Source organism: Pocillopora damicornis, chromosome 8, assembly GCF_964200805.1.
Source record: "Pocillopora damicornis chromosome 8, jaPocDami1.2, whole genome shotgun sequence".
In the NCBI taxonomy this organism is placed as follows: Eukaryota; Metazoa; Cnidaria; class Anthozoa; order Scleractinia; family Pocilloporidae; genus Pocillopora; species Pocillopora damicornis.
This window is the reverse complement of record NC_142677.1, coordinates 8010019-8024405: the sequence shown is the minus strand read 5'-3', so window position 1 is coordinate 8024405 and position 14387 is coordinate 8010019. Positions and strand designations below refer to the sequence as shown.

General features: G+C 36.6%; 1 protein-coding gene across 1 annotated transcript; it reads right to left on the bottom strand.

Annotated features, from left to right (window-relative positions):
• Positions 1-2521: 2521 nt before the first annotated feature.
• LOC113685555 (uncharacterized) lies at positions 2522-13064 on the bottom strand. The gene is made up of 15 exons (XM_089180145.1): positions 12814-13064; positions 11976-12145; positions 11223-11279; positions 10640-10688; positions 10142-10177; positions 9657-9721; positions 9063-9224; positions 8199-8292; positions 7702-7762; positions 6740-7538; positions 6129-6212; positions 5474-5531; positions 4560-4774; positions 3710-3918; positions 2522-3318 (listed from the first exon to the last, which is right to left on the bottom strand). The coding sequence occupies exons 1-15, from the start codon at positions 12953-12955 to the stop codon at positions 3129-3131; spliced, it is 2391 nt and encodes a 796-aa protein (XP_089036271.1). The 5' UTR covers positions 12956-13064; the 3' UTR covers positions 2522-3128.
• Between the last annotated feature and the right edge of the window lie 1323 nt (positions 13065-14387).

Here is a 14387-nt window from a genome sequence, read left to right as displayed (position 1 = left end):
TATCGTTTTTTTTTTCATTGATCATTGTACCATGTACCGTTGTCATTCCTTTGAACCTTTCAATGGTCTGTCTTCTCTCGTCCCATAATAAAAAAGACAGAAGAGCAGAGGGGGGAGGTGTTTGATAGCATTTTAAATCTGTGGCTGTACATAGAACGAATTAAGAAAATAATTGTGGACGAATTTAGAGGGGAGCCGAGGCTATTGTTTTCCTGCAATTTAAATTATATTCTCCAAACTGCGTTATTGGTCTTTATTTTCGTCTCGTGGTTTTCATCTTGATCTAAGATGGGCCCTCTTGTCAAATGTGTGACTCCGGTCTTTTAAATTACACATATGGACCTGCTTCAAACAACGAATTCGTGATGAAGGCATATTGTAATTCATTTTAATCATCGCGTTCCCTTATGATTTCTTTCATCCTCGAATTTCAACACACTGTAACAGCACAACATTATGAAGTTGAGACCGTAAAACTCCAGGCTGAAATTTGCAAACGCATCTATGTCAATTCCGTACGAATAAAAAAGACTAAAACGAAAACAAAACAACAGAAGTCAGAAGTTTTAAAAATTTGGAAAAAAATTTAATTCGAGAAGTAATAATTAAACTGTAAAATAAAATGGAGTTTTGCAGTGAATGACGGTACCACTGCAACAGTTAAAATTGCACACAGCTCAATGAAACCCCTTAATCTCGCTCTTAGGAATAAAAAATACAGTCAAATTCTCAATAAAAAATACCTCACCTTACTTCTATAGTGTATCGCTTGCTATCTGACCGCTTACTATGTTAAAAAGAACCCTTTTGGCGAGTTATCCATTTCTAGGTTTACCACTTACATAAGGCTTTTCTTATGTACTCAGTAAATCCGGAAATGGATTACTCGCCAAAATGGGTTCTTTTCACCATTCTTTTCATCGCGCTCGAAATATATGAAGGGAAAATTGACCAATTTACCTTTGGCAGGCTGTCACTTCACGCCTCCGCGTAACGATACTGCTTTGTTGTCTTTGTAAAACGTGTTTCGAAGCTTAAGGGGGGAAAGAGATTTACAATTAATTTTTTAACATAACTTGATTGCAACGCATTTGCAATGTATCCAGCAGGCGAGAAAGACTACCTGTGTCTGCTAGTCAAAGAGATTTTAAAATTGATGACGAATGGCGAACACTAGACACCTTACTAATGACTTAGTCTGCGCATTACAGACTGTAAACAAGTATTTAAAAACTTGGAAATCACAAAAGGAAACCTCCAGTTGTAGAACAAGTGGCTTTGAAATGATGAAAATGTCATTTATTATGAAGATTCAAGGGGTTGGAAAATTGGAAAACGAGAACCGAAATGTATGTAAAATGTACACGCTATATTGGTTCAATAACTTTTTCTAAACATTGCAATGGAAGAACAAATCATTGCTTTGGAAAACCAGTTTCTTTTTTTTTCAGTTTTTTTTTTGACTGAGATGATTTTCCCATATCTTTGAAAATCAGATGTGATCTGCTGAAGCACATTTTTTTAATGTTATCTTTTATGTATGGCATTGCTCAAGAAATAAAAATTCGCCTCTATAAGACCTATTTTCAAAGCTGGCGGTAAAGCAGCATCTTAACTATATAGACCTGGCGAACTTCTCTTCACAAACAACTACTAGCAGTCTTGACTTCAACAAGACGAATAATTCCGTTGTGATTAGGATAAATTTTTTGAACGATTCCTTTGGGCCAATGTCTACGAGCACCGAAGCATGCAATCGCTCACTGCAAGGTTCGGTCGTCGTCTAAGCTATTTCTGTATGGTAACAGCGCATACCGTAGTAACATTTGCAAAACTTTTACGGCATGCAGTAGGTACAACCTGGTTGGTCCATCTTCTCGCTTAACTCTTTCTTAAAACTTTGTTTACAATCCATGTTATCCTGTTCGAGTTGATTCCCGGAGCTCAGTGGCCTCTTCTGGCACACGAACAACAGTAGAAATTAATGAGGTCGCCTAAAAAGATTGTAAATCGTCAGGCCTGGAGGCAAATAATCAGATTGTTTCACAGGGAAAGGAAATACTAGATCTCCTCGAGGTCGTTTTTACGGTGGTATTTTATTTTGCTTAGGGTTAGATAACGCCCTAACCCTAATCCATTAACTCCTAATCCACTACATGTTTATTTGTAGTTGAGGAAAACTTTTCAGGTTTATATTTGTGTTCATTTCGCTTTGTTAGTAATGTACAGCCTACATAAGGCCAAATGAGTGTCGACAAAGCATGTTCAACAGGGTTGGGAAACATGCCTATTCTTTCCAGCAATCTACCATAAGAGAGCGAACACGTGACAGGACACGTGACCACAATTGATTAAGAGCACCGGTACCCAATTATTGATGTAATGTCGTTGATACTCTAACAGACGAAATGAAGCATGATATCAGTGCATGATTTACCAGAATCTGTTTTTACTGAATTGTAGTATGAGTTTCTTCATTTTCCGCTTCCTCCAGGTTTAACTGTAAACACACACATCCGACTAAGAATTGAAAACTAAATTTTAATTATGTAAGAGCTGCTATAATCATAAAAAGACTGTTCATCGTTCTCCAGTAGTTATCTACGAACAAAACCATTCAAGACACAACGCGTTATCTACCTCTATTTAACATTTAGAAATATCTACCGCACCATATCCCCCTCTGGCCTAAAATAACACATCTTACTATGGCAGTAACGAATATCGTAATTCCTCTTGTTCACAAGACATGACGTCTCTCTAAATAATAACTTGCAGTTAAATATTTAAATAGTAACAGTAATCATCACAATACATGTACATGGCCGCTCCTGTGATTGGAGCAAGGGGGGCGTCAGCACTTGACGATGAACTTCGTTTCTTGTTATATTATTTTATGATGCATAATCAAACTCAACGCCTTCAGCTCTAAGCATTAACATTTCTTCTCCCGTGTTATATCTACTTTATTTAATTCTTACGATGCTTGATCAACCCAATACCATTCTGACAGGTTGAAAAGTGGTCACCGCTAAACATATGTCAGTTGTCAAATGGCTACAAGTTGACATCTTAACGTAACACAAGGAAATAACAGATCGCTCGTGCAGTGTCTCTAAATACCGAAATCACTTTGGCTTGTGTAAGTAGCGTAAAGAAAGATATGTCAAAATTCTGAATATAAAAATAAAACAGAGAAGTACAGCAATGTTTTCTCCCACAGATCTTGTCACATTCAGCCTCTCTAAAATGTCCGTTCCTTCGATGACGGTTCCATTGTTGTGGCATTTACCGTAAGAAGACTCAGTCGCCGAGCAACTGGAGGAACAAAAGTGATGCATTTTGAGTGATCTTTTTTACATTATATTCTGTTTTGACATTAACTTTTGTAGTAAAGAGAATTCTACCAACAACAATATTGTGCTGAAACTGTAGGAAGACAATAATCTTTATTTGCCGTACTATGCATATCCCTTTTGGCTTTCCTGTTATTTTTTTATTTATTATTATTTTTTTTGGTGAAGTTATGAACTGTTGCTACTACAATGCTTTGGTAACTTTCATGAAGGTAAGGACTGACGTGCTACCAGTTTCATATCTAAAGGAAACAGTGAAAGAGAATTCCAAACAACATGTCAAGGAACATACAGCATAAGATTAATGTTGAATTGAATGTCCCGGATATTGCGTACCTCAGAATTAAGCTCACCTGAATGATGGAGAATTAGCAAATTCAATGATAAGGGAAGCCTCATAAGAATACTTCACGAAAGCAGTGTACTGAAACCAAGATAGCCATGAGGGTATGTTTTTCTGGTAGAATCCGCCCAACAACATACAGGTCAGACCATATACAGCACACACCACTATTGACTTCTTGAAGTTCATTACTGTGGCGCCGATACACAAACCTATGGACTGGACAACGAAAGATAAGGCTTTTTTACAAGCGTGAAGACACCCTATACTCTATCAAACAATCTGCTAATAAAGAAATAAACCGGTAAACACTTCTCTGGAATTCCTGTTTTTGTTTTGTTTTTTGCGTGTGTGTGTGTGTGTACTTTAGAGGAGATGAAGAATCGTAGTTTGTGTGCCGAGTTATAATTTTTTTCCCTACGTAAAACGACTCTCTTTCCTTCAAGTCACGCAAAAAATTTTCTACCATTATATTTGAAAAAAACAGAACAAAACAAAACGCAAAAGAAAAAGAAACCGAGAGGTTAATTGATTAAGTAAAAAGCCCACGTTTTTGGTCGTCTGCATAAAGAGCAAGAAACCTTGGTAGGACATATTTGGAGCCGTACTGCAAACTTCCTGCCAAGCACAGGTAATGAACAAGGAAGCAAAGTGTCTTTCATGGTTAAACTTGTCTTGCATGGCTTTTCAGTTAATTTCAAAGTTTTCCCACCAAACATTTTTCTCGGTGGTGCAGAGCGTCAGTCCACCAAAGACGAGATTGTCCGCCCAGTTTAGCATTTTTCTTCTCCCAAAAGATGTTTATCAGAAGACTTTGAAATCATATGCCAAACATCTGTATATATTAAACTTGGTTATACCTGTCCTGTTATGGCTGTTAACAAAAGCACGAAAAGGCCACCGAGGAAGGACTCGCTTCTGTTTAAACCCGTCATCCAATAGACTGCCGTATAGTACAAAGTCGGCTGACATAAGACCAGCGGTAATTCACTGAACAACTTGGCTAAATAGTATGCAGAGAGTCTGTAGTAGCCAGCAGCACGTTCTTTATTTACTACAGTCCTTTCACTTGGAACTACATAACCAACAGAAAGATAATTAGATCTAGAGTTGAACACTTCTTGAGTGTTATTTGTAAAAATAAGACAATAACGTTACATGGACTAATGTATTACATGTTCTACTTAGATGTCACTCAGGGTACATGTAATTCAAAAAGGTTATTTGCAAGAGTCAAGATTTTGTATTCAGCTGTAGTCGCTTCATACTATAAATGAGCAGAGAAAACAAGAAACAACTTACAAGCCTTAAGTTTAAATCCCCCGTTTTTCCTATTGCAAATTTTCATTGCACGGCTGCTTGGGCAAATCTCGATCTCCTGATATAAACAATCGAGCCCACTATTTTGACTCTCTTACACTCTGTATGCCAATAATTTTCATTTGTGTACCATTGGCTGTTTTCATAGTTGTATTGTTCAAACTGTACTAGAAATTACAGATCTTGAAAAAACACAACAAATAAATCTAACTGCCTTAAACCCTTCCTTGTAAGATCTTGTTTGCATTCACGACCCTCTCTTAAGCTAACAAAGTAGCGCAGAGATACTGAGGAACTCTTTTGGTACACGTAGCAATTCTTGGGTGTGCATTCCTATGTCTTATGTCTAATGTCAAAGTTTGGTGTACCAAAGAACAAAAAAACACTTGGAAAAAAAACAACTTGGGAAAAAACATTTTAATGTTTATTAAATAAACATGCAATCTCAACTCACATGATAACAGAGCTTGGAAGAGTGGATTAAACATCCAATAAACCACAACGAAAAACAGCTGTAAAGTAAAAAACAAACATGGCAATTTTCGTTCATTGCAAAAAAAGTAATAGGGCGCAATGCAGCCAAACAATTGATGACAAAAACATTGAATCAAGTCAGTTAGGAAGTCGCTAAAGGTAGAGGCCTCGTGCTCTGCACAAATTTTCTTTACTTCACATCAGGTGTGTGACATGACTTATCGTCTACTCTCCACCAAAGAAACAACACAACCCACTTCCTCTTACCGTGAACCTGGCCGAAATAAGAAGCCGTATCTTTTTTAAAACTAAAATTAATAATTAGTTCCAAATGAGAAAAAGTATATGTTAATGTGTCAAACGTATGAAAAAATTCGTTTTCTTTCTTAACTTTAGTGGTACAGTGAATGAACTAGGACTATGGGTAAAACTCTCCGACAACGCGATTTGAGAAAGATGGACTAAATTAGGCCTAAAGAATGGTTAAGGTCTAATATCTCTGTTCCCCCTCCCACACCACCCAGGCCATACTCAACCAATTTATCCAAAATGGTTAATTTCGAGGGATTAGGGTGATTCATCGTGAACAGTGGTCTTTATTCGTAACTAACAGTGACAAGCGTAACATAACCTACCAGTGAATATCTGTCTTCAATGCTCTTCTCTTTGTAAGGAAGCTGGAACCAGATCAAGCCCGAAACGAGGGCAAGAAGCAAGTTCTAGAACAAATGATACACAAGTACCGATTGTAAGAAGACCAATTTTTTTCCACAGAGCGGTAATTACTAACTTAGGAAACTTCATAATCTCAATCTTTTCAATCAATTAACAATATAAAGGTAACTGGAAATGAACGTTAAAGTGACAAAGGAATGATCAGACAAGGTTTTTATGACTAAATAAAACGAAATAAAAAACCAGCGAGAGTTAGCGAGTGTCCTGTGTTAGGTCGCAGTGGTGACACAATCATAATGAGTAAGGCAAATGGAAAGTAAACACCATTCACATACCCTTACTACCTATCAAAGCATGCTTACAACAGCCACATCTGACAAGTGTACCATACAGTACATCTATTTTCTACAGCTCTCGAGTTTGAGTAAATGTTTTGGTTCATCACTGGAAATGTTACACATGGACACCAACATCACCGAAATGTTACAATGGCTGTTACACATGGACACAAATATCGTACTGTTATTTCAGGTCCGACCTTTATTCAAACTATACCTAAAATAGTGCTTACCTGTGATAACTCTAACTTAGACAAAATATCTGGTTTGGACTGCTTAAACGTTCTAAGTAGGAGAACTGTGAACTGTGTCCAGAAACTTGTGGGCCATGATGTGGAAATATCTGAGTACAGGGCAGAATGATCTTCATCGTCATCATGAACATCTATTTTAGAATAATCACGTGATGTACTACGCTTGTAAGATACAACAGCCACATTGACATCTGCTACTGGTACCAGGATTTCTGAGGGGACTTGTGGAAGATGATCTGAAGATTTGGTGAATGAGTCTCTCACGTTCCTCCAAAGGGTCTTAGATGCAGATGGTTTGGGATTTGAAGCCAAGAGGTTTGAACTCTCACTCATCTCTGAAGGCAGTCCATCATTTCCAAATGGTATAAGCCCATTGCCTGTCTTACTTTCTTTTTCCTTGTCCAGCATCTCCTCAGACGAGAATTCACCTCCATTCTCCTGCCTTAGTGTATCTTTCTGTTCATTCGAACTGTCAGCAACTGACAGCTCACCAGTGGACTCACCACTTCTGTCAGATGCAGGACTTGTTTTATTTTCTTTTTCAGGGACTTCAGAGTTCTCATCTACCTCATGTACATCTGAAGTACAATGAACAGACACATCATCCTTGTTCTGTAACTCTTCAGTAGCTTTTTGCTGCCCATTTTTAGGGCTCGTTTCACTCGCCATATCCTGTGATTTGTCCTTGTCATCCTTCTCTAGAGTAGGACTTGGGGTATCAGTTCTTCCTGGTCTATGGTTGTAGGAAATTGCTGAATATTTCTGACGTCTTTTCTGTCTAAAATAAGAGATAAAATGTGTTTTTCGCTAAAGATGTAAGCACCAGGTGACTCTTTCCATCACCACATATGTAAATATTTTAACTACACAATGATGAAAACAATGGGAAAAAAATGTTACAGCTGTTGTCTACTTTTCTGCAATTACATAATTTCACCAACCTTTCAGCCCAGCCTTGGACAATCCTTTCTTGAACTTCCTCTCCTTCAGTAACCTTTTCCACTGAACAAATAACACAGATTGCAGCTCAGGAATTGTATGGCATAGATACGTAATTTATTGATAGCACAGCCATGCAGTTGACAAAGTATAGGTTGACCAAGCATAGGTATAAGATGACTGTGCAGTCAATGGCTGCCATCTTATCTGTGTGTTTCATGCATGAAAAGCCACCATGAAGTCATCTTGACTAAACAACTAGCTAAAGCTAATCTAAGATTTTGCAAATGAAAAGGAGGTAGCCCTTAAAGAGCTGAACTTATCTGCTCAGGCAGCCAAACAAAATGTAGGATTTGCTTCATATCCTGCAACGTTCAAAGTACCTGCTTGTGGAGCCAGCCATATTGTGTCAATCATACATTTACAGTATGGTGTACAAGTATGTCTACACTTTAGTTGATATCAACCAAAATTAATAAGCATGTAAAGTATTACTTACATATAAAATCAGCTGGATTAAAATGAGCATCACAAACCAAACCAACACTTTCAAAGAAATCAAGAACTCTACTGGCCTTTCCATAATATGCTACCTGTCATGAAAAGGATATTACACAATGAAATATCACAATACCACGTCAAGGTAAATATGCAAGGCTTCATCACTAAATAAAGGTATCTACGGTACCCCCTCTTTGCTTAATACAGTTTGCATATCTTCTAGACCCACAGTGTTTTGTTGATTGTGTGGTACAAATGGTCCTGGAAAGAACTCTTGGTGTGAAAGTGCCAGTGAATCTAATTAACATTTAAGATTAGTAAACTACTTAATAAAAACGGCGATGGCAAGCAAACTTCAATACAATGTTCATAATTCACACAGCACTTGTATACATGTATACCAAGTTCATGTATATTTTTTCCTAATTTTAATAATGATGTCTGGGAGTGAACACTGTCACTAATTTGTAAGCTTTCTCTCAACATCAATACCACATCATTATGAGTGTATCCAGATCATGCTTACATGATTAGAGTTCAGGGGGATCATTCAGTAAATTTATCTTCCAATGCCTCCTCACTGTATTAGGACACAGGATAATCTACAGTATAATGAAGGGTGCTCATAGTACTGCAAACAAAGGAAACCTTGACTTTTGCTTTTTTGACAATCAGCTACTGAGTGAAAATCTTCTAAGTCTGGAGAGCGTAACAGCATGGCAGTGAACCTGAGCATTCGACTTGAGACAGCTCCTTACACCCAATGTCACATATCTTAAGACATGTTTGAGAATGGTGGTGAAGACCGATAATCTCATCTACAAGTTAGAATAACAACAGCTAAGCTCTTTTTATCCATTACCTGTCCTCCACAGAGCAATAAAACCTTGTCAAACATGTAAAAGATCTGGCTTGATGGCTGGTGAATGGTGGTTACCACTGTCTTTTTTTCTCTGGCTGCAAAGCTCTTCAGAGTCTTAACAAGGTTCAAGGCATTGCTAGAGTCTAACCCAGATGTTGGTTCCTGAAAAGAGATATGACGTGTATAATTAAGTCTGTGCTGACAGAAAAAATAGGTCACACAAACAATTGCTGGGACAGGCTACTGACTCAAGTAAAAATTTGTTGTCCCAGTGTTATTTTACCCTTTAAGACTTAAACTTAAGATCTTGCGGGGGTGATGAAGGGGAAAAGCATACATTATTACAGTATGTAATGATGTACCTTTTCAGCTAAATTTAAAAAAAAAAAAGCAATTAAATATAAAATTCTGACTTGGGAATTTGAAATAACAGACTTAAATTTGAAAAAAAATATATTAACTTGAATGAATAGTATCATTCACTGTACCTTTGATAAAGTATGCAGGTTAAAATTCAATCACACTAACCAAAAGAAGGAAGATATGTTGCTAGTATGTGCACATTAAAATAACTAACACAGAATATACACTTACATCCAGGTAAATCAAGGAAGGATTTGTTATTAACTCTGAACCAATGTTTGCCCTTTTTTTCTCTCCTGAAAATGAGGAAAAATCAAGGTACTTCATTTAAGAAATCATTTAAAAATATTTATTAAGTGGTATAAACCAACATTAAGGTACACACAGGGCATGAGTCCAGCATCCATTACATATGGCCACATTCACAATATACCAGGATAAACTATAAATAGAGGTTGAACATTCAGAGCAGATTTACTAAAGAAAATTAACCCACAATCAACATCTCAATGGTAACAGTAAGGTATTTGTATTTAAATTTCATGTCTAGCAACAAGATAAGGACCCAAGGTTAGCCATGTTTGCTCCATGAGTAACCACCCACAATGAGATGAATATGCTAAGAGTTGTATGTATGGATATAAAAACAGGTGTAAAAAGGCAATAATTCGTATTACACAATGTTTATTGTTATGTAATAAAACATATTTAAATACCTCCTGATAACCCTCTTTCAAAAGGACTTCCAATCTCTGAATATATGTCAAGTATCAAAAGTAATACCACCATGAAATTAGTTTAAATAATTTCAATTTTGCAGTTATGTAATATAATAATAATAACAAAAACAACAACATTGGGATCAATAACAATAATAGATAGAGAAAAAAAAAATCATCGTTGTGATGATGATTTGTCAGTACTCTTAGTTCAGAGCTTAAAATGCAGAGTATTCCAGTGTCAATGTCCTAAAAGCATTGTTGTGAGTTCCATCTAGGGAAAAACTTGAGGTGCAAGTAACAAATCAAGATTTGAGCCTTGCTTCTCTCAATGACCAGTTAAACATCATGCACCCAGTTGTACAAAGCTATATATATCACAAACCATTTCTTCTAATGGTGTGTTACCCTACAACACAAGAAACATTGACTGAGCTGTTTACTACATGCTACATCACAAAAACTATAAGTACATTTCCCATAAAGTGAACTCACTTGTATCTAAGCACTTCCTGATATCCAAGCTGTCAACAATTTCATCTACCTAAAAAAATTATTTAAGAAGATTAACTAAAATACATGTCCACTTTTTACTTAACCGTTTAACTCCCAGAAGTGATGAACATAAAACTTCTCCCTACAATATCCATACATTATTCAGTAAGCAGGTAATGAGAATATTCAAACTCATCAGGTAGAAGCTGCTATCTTGATCTAGCACCAAGTTCTCATAACTTATTAACAAAGAAATGTGTAGCAGCTAGAGGGAAGAATTAACAATCAGATCTTGGGAGTTAAAGGGTTAAGGTACCCATTTAACTGTGGAAATGTTATCCATAAGGATGCCTCAATGGGACGTAAACTAAGTAAAGTAAATACTTAATTTCATAATGTTTCTTTGAATGGTGAAAAAAATTGTTAATGCTAATGAAATCTGTTGATATTTGTTTTCATACATGTGAAGAATAAGCCTATTGCTTTGGGTAGGCTTCTGTGCCTTGAGTTTGACATTCATAGCAAACTGCACCCCAAATGCAAACCAATTCTGCAAAGGTGAAATCTATGGTCATACAAATACCTTTTGTAACTTTTCAGCTTTAGACAAGGCATCTGGCAGGCGAAGCATTGCAGAAAACTGCAGAGAAAAAGAAACATAATATGATAATGATTATATATATCAGATTTGAACTTTTGAATTAGAAACACTTATATAAATGACTGTTCAGCAAAGACCATTCTGGCTCATAATTCCAGAAAACTAGGGAGATGAAAACAATCACAGTCAAACCTTGATTATCTGGGTTTTTCAATTATCTGGACTCACTTTTCTGGGCCCATATTTCAACAAACAATTTTATTACTCACATTGAAGATCCAAAGCACAATGATGCACACTTGATATAGCAGCTTAAAACAAGCTGATTTAAATAAGCATTTCAAGTCATAAAATCTTGTCACCTCAAAGAGTTGTCATAGTTAATTTGGCAAATTTTTTGCAACGATGCACATTCATCTGATAATTTTCCCTTTAAAACCATTGAATAATATTACTTAAATAATACCTATTCAGTTTTATTTTTGGCTCCTTAATATTCATAGTTTTGATTGTGTGGACTCTCAGTTATCCAGATTATTCAGCCCAGTCCTTATCAATCAGGATAGTCAAGATTCAAATGTACTGGTAATTAGAGTAAATGTACTTGCATGGTCAAGTTGGACAAAAAAGTAAAAGATGTGAATTCCCACCTACGTACAAAGGTACTCTAATTAACTAAACAATAAATTTGAACAAACATATGGTTAAAACTGAGACAAAAATTGAGATGCTTACAGTAAGAGTTTCCCGAAGAGTAAGATTGGCAAAGAAAATGTCTTCTTGCAGGACATAACAAATAGCCTTCTTCAGTTTCTTGTTCAACTGTGTACCATTGAGAAGGATTTCACCACTTTCTGGAAACATTCTTCCAGCAAGAATATTTAGCAATGTTGTTTTACCAGAACCTAAAACAAAGATGAATAATGTGAATGTTGTAGGTTCAGCTGTTTTCTTAGCTAAAAGTTGTTAGATCAATTTTTTTTCTTTCCTTTGCTTCAGATAATGAAATGTTGTTGTAGCAATGTTGTTTTACCAGAACCTAAAACAAAGATGAATAATGTGAATGTTGTAGTTCAGCTGTTTTCTTAGCTAAAGGTTGTTAAATCAAATTTTTTTCTTTCTTTTGCTTCAGATATTGAAATGAACAAAAAGGAAATAGTCCAGGAGAGAGTGAGGTCAGAGTGAGGGAGGGTGAATGAAATTGTTCTGAGCTGTTTCAAGATATTGCGATGTCAGCATGTAATGTTCCCGCTTTTTGTCGCATATTGATTGAGAGCACTAGGGAAGACGAAACTTGCGATAGTATTTCTCATTCACTCGTTAATAGTGGTCGTACTTTTTTTACTAGTAGCAGGACTTCGGAACAGGGCATTTGAAAGCTCAAATCTTACTTTCGGACCTAATCTACATGGTAAAAATTCACTTGCAACAAGCAAGATTGCAATTTTAACTCGTGAACCTATTGACCCAGATATTACCCATTGATTACCAGCATGTGAACATTCTCTTGAGAAAAGCTTGGCTATTTTTTTTTTACATAAAAAAAATATATTTAGAGATCAGAGATACTTACCACTAGGGCCCATCACAGCTAACAATTCCCCTGGGTTGACTTTCCCGCTTACATTTCGAAGAATTTCCCGATCGCCGATCTTTACACCAAGATTGTTAAAAGAGAGGAAAACAGGTATATTCTCCTCCACGTCTTCAATCATTTTTGTAGCTCTTTCTATACTAATGCGCTGGTTTCCTTCGCAGGCCCTTGCTAGTATTAGCAGTAATGAAGAATGGTAGTATTATTCGTACGGTGCCAAATAGATATTCATGTCATCATCATGAAGTTTATCTTTCTTTTCATTGGTTGCCTTACTTATATTGACCAATCAAGAGCTTTTATTCGAAGAAGGAACCCCAACGATGGTTACGTAATCGTAGAGAGAAGGATATACCCGGAACTTTCATGTGATGGTGCAATTTCGCAAAAAGGTTATATTCCACGAGGGAAGGTGCCGTCTATCGCCGTCTATTTATAAAATAACTATGGTTCACCAGTGCATCAAACGATAGGTTTTTGACCAATCAGGATGCTTGTAATATCTCAGTTATTTTGTAAATCTTATTATGATGACAGGGAACAGAAAACATGCAATAATGTTCGCTTGGAGTTTTAAGTATATTTCGGATCCATGTGAGTTTCAACTATGGTATTACAAACAGCTTGGACGTTCTTCTATTGGTTTCTGCTTTTCTTTGCTTTTTGGTTTTTGTTTTTGGTTTTTTTTTTTTTTTCAACATGGCGTCATCCTAAGTCGACTGTTGACCTCATTTGGAGACAATTTTTGAACAGTTAGGTTGTGTAAGGTTGTGCTTGAGCAAAAACATCTGTGTTGTCTGTAGATACTCTCGAAATGAGTACATTAGGGCAATAAGGAAAGTCTCATGCAATGTTTCTGTCCTTATTCTTCTTTTAATTCCTACTGTATCGAATGGCACACATTATTACAATGATCATTACAAACCTCCTACGTTTACTGGTTAACCTGAAATTGCTAAAAACTACTTACATCCATACCTAACAGTATGCCATATCTTTTATCTAGAGAACGGTGAATTATTTTCTCTCATTTATTAGCGTTACAATGAGCTCTTAAGTACTCATGGTAGTATCTCCGTCGATTCAAATCGAACTGATCCTCTAATATAAGGGACTTTCGCGGCCAGCTTCGATGGCTTTATCTGGTATTGCCACATCTTTTGATCTCTTGTTGTTTACGCGAGAGTGAGTTTGAGGTAGCTAACTGGAATCCTTAGTTGAAACTTAAGAGCTCTGGAGACGCACGCTTTTTATCACGGGTCACAGTATGGCCAGCTTCAAAACCGGAAACATAAGTGCCAGATACTTAGACTGTACTAACCATGCAATGTTACGTGAGAGAGTTTGGTAGAGAAGAGTTAATCTCGTAGTTCTCAGTCCTTGCCAAAAAGGGTGCGAGACTTGTATTCAGTCCAAGGTGACCGAATACGTTTAGAGGAACATTATAGAGAGCAAGACTCGTCGTTAACCCATTGTTTTCTGTCCGTGCCATAAAGATTGCGAAACTAGCTGAGAATCTTTCGTGACAGGAGTTCTCTTCGTGCCGTACCAGA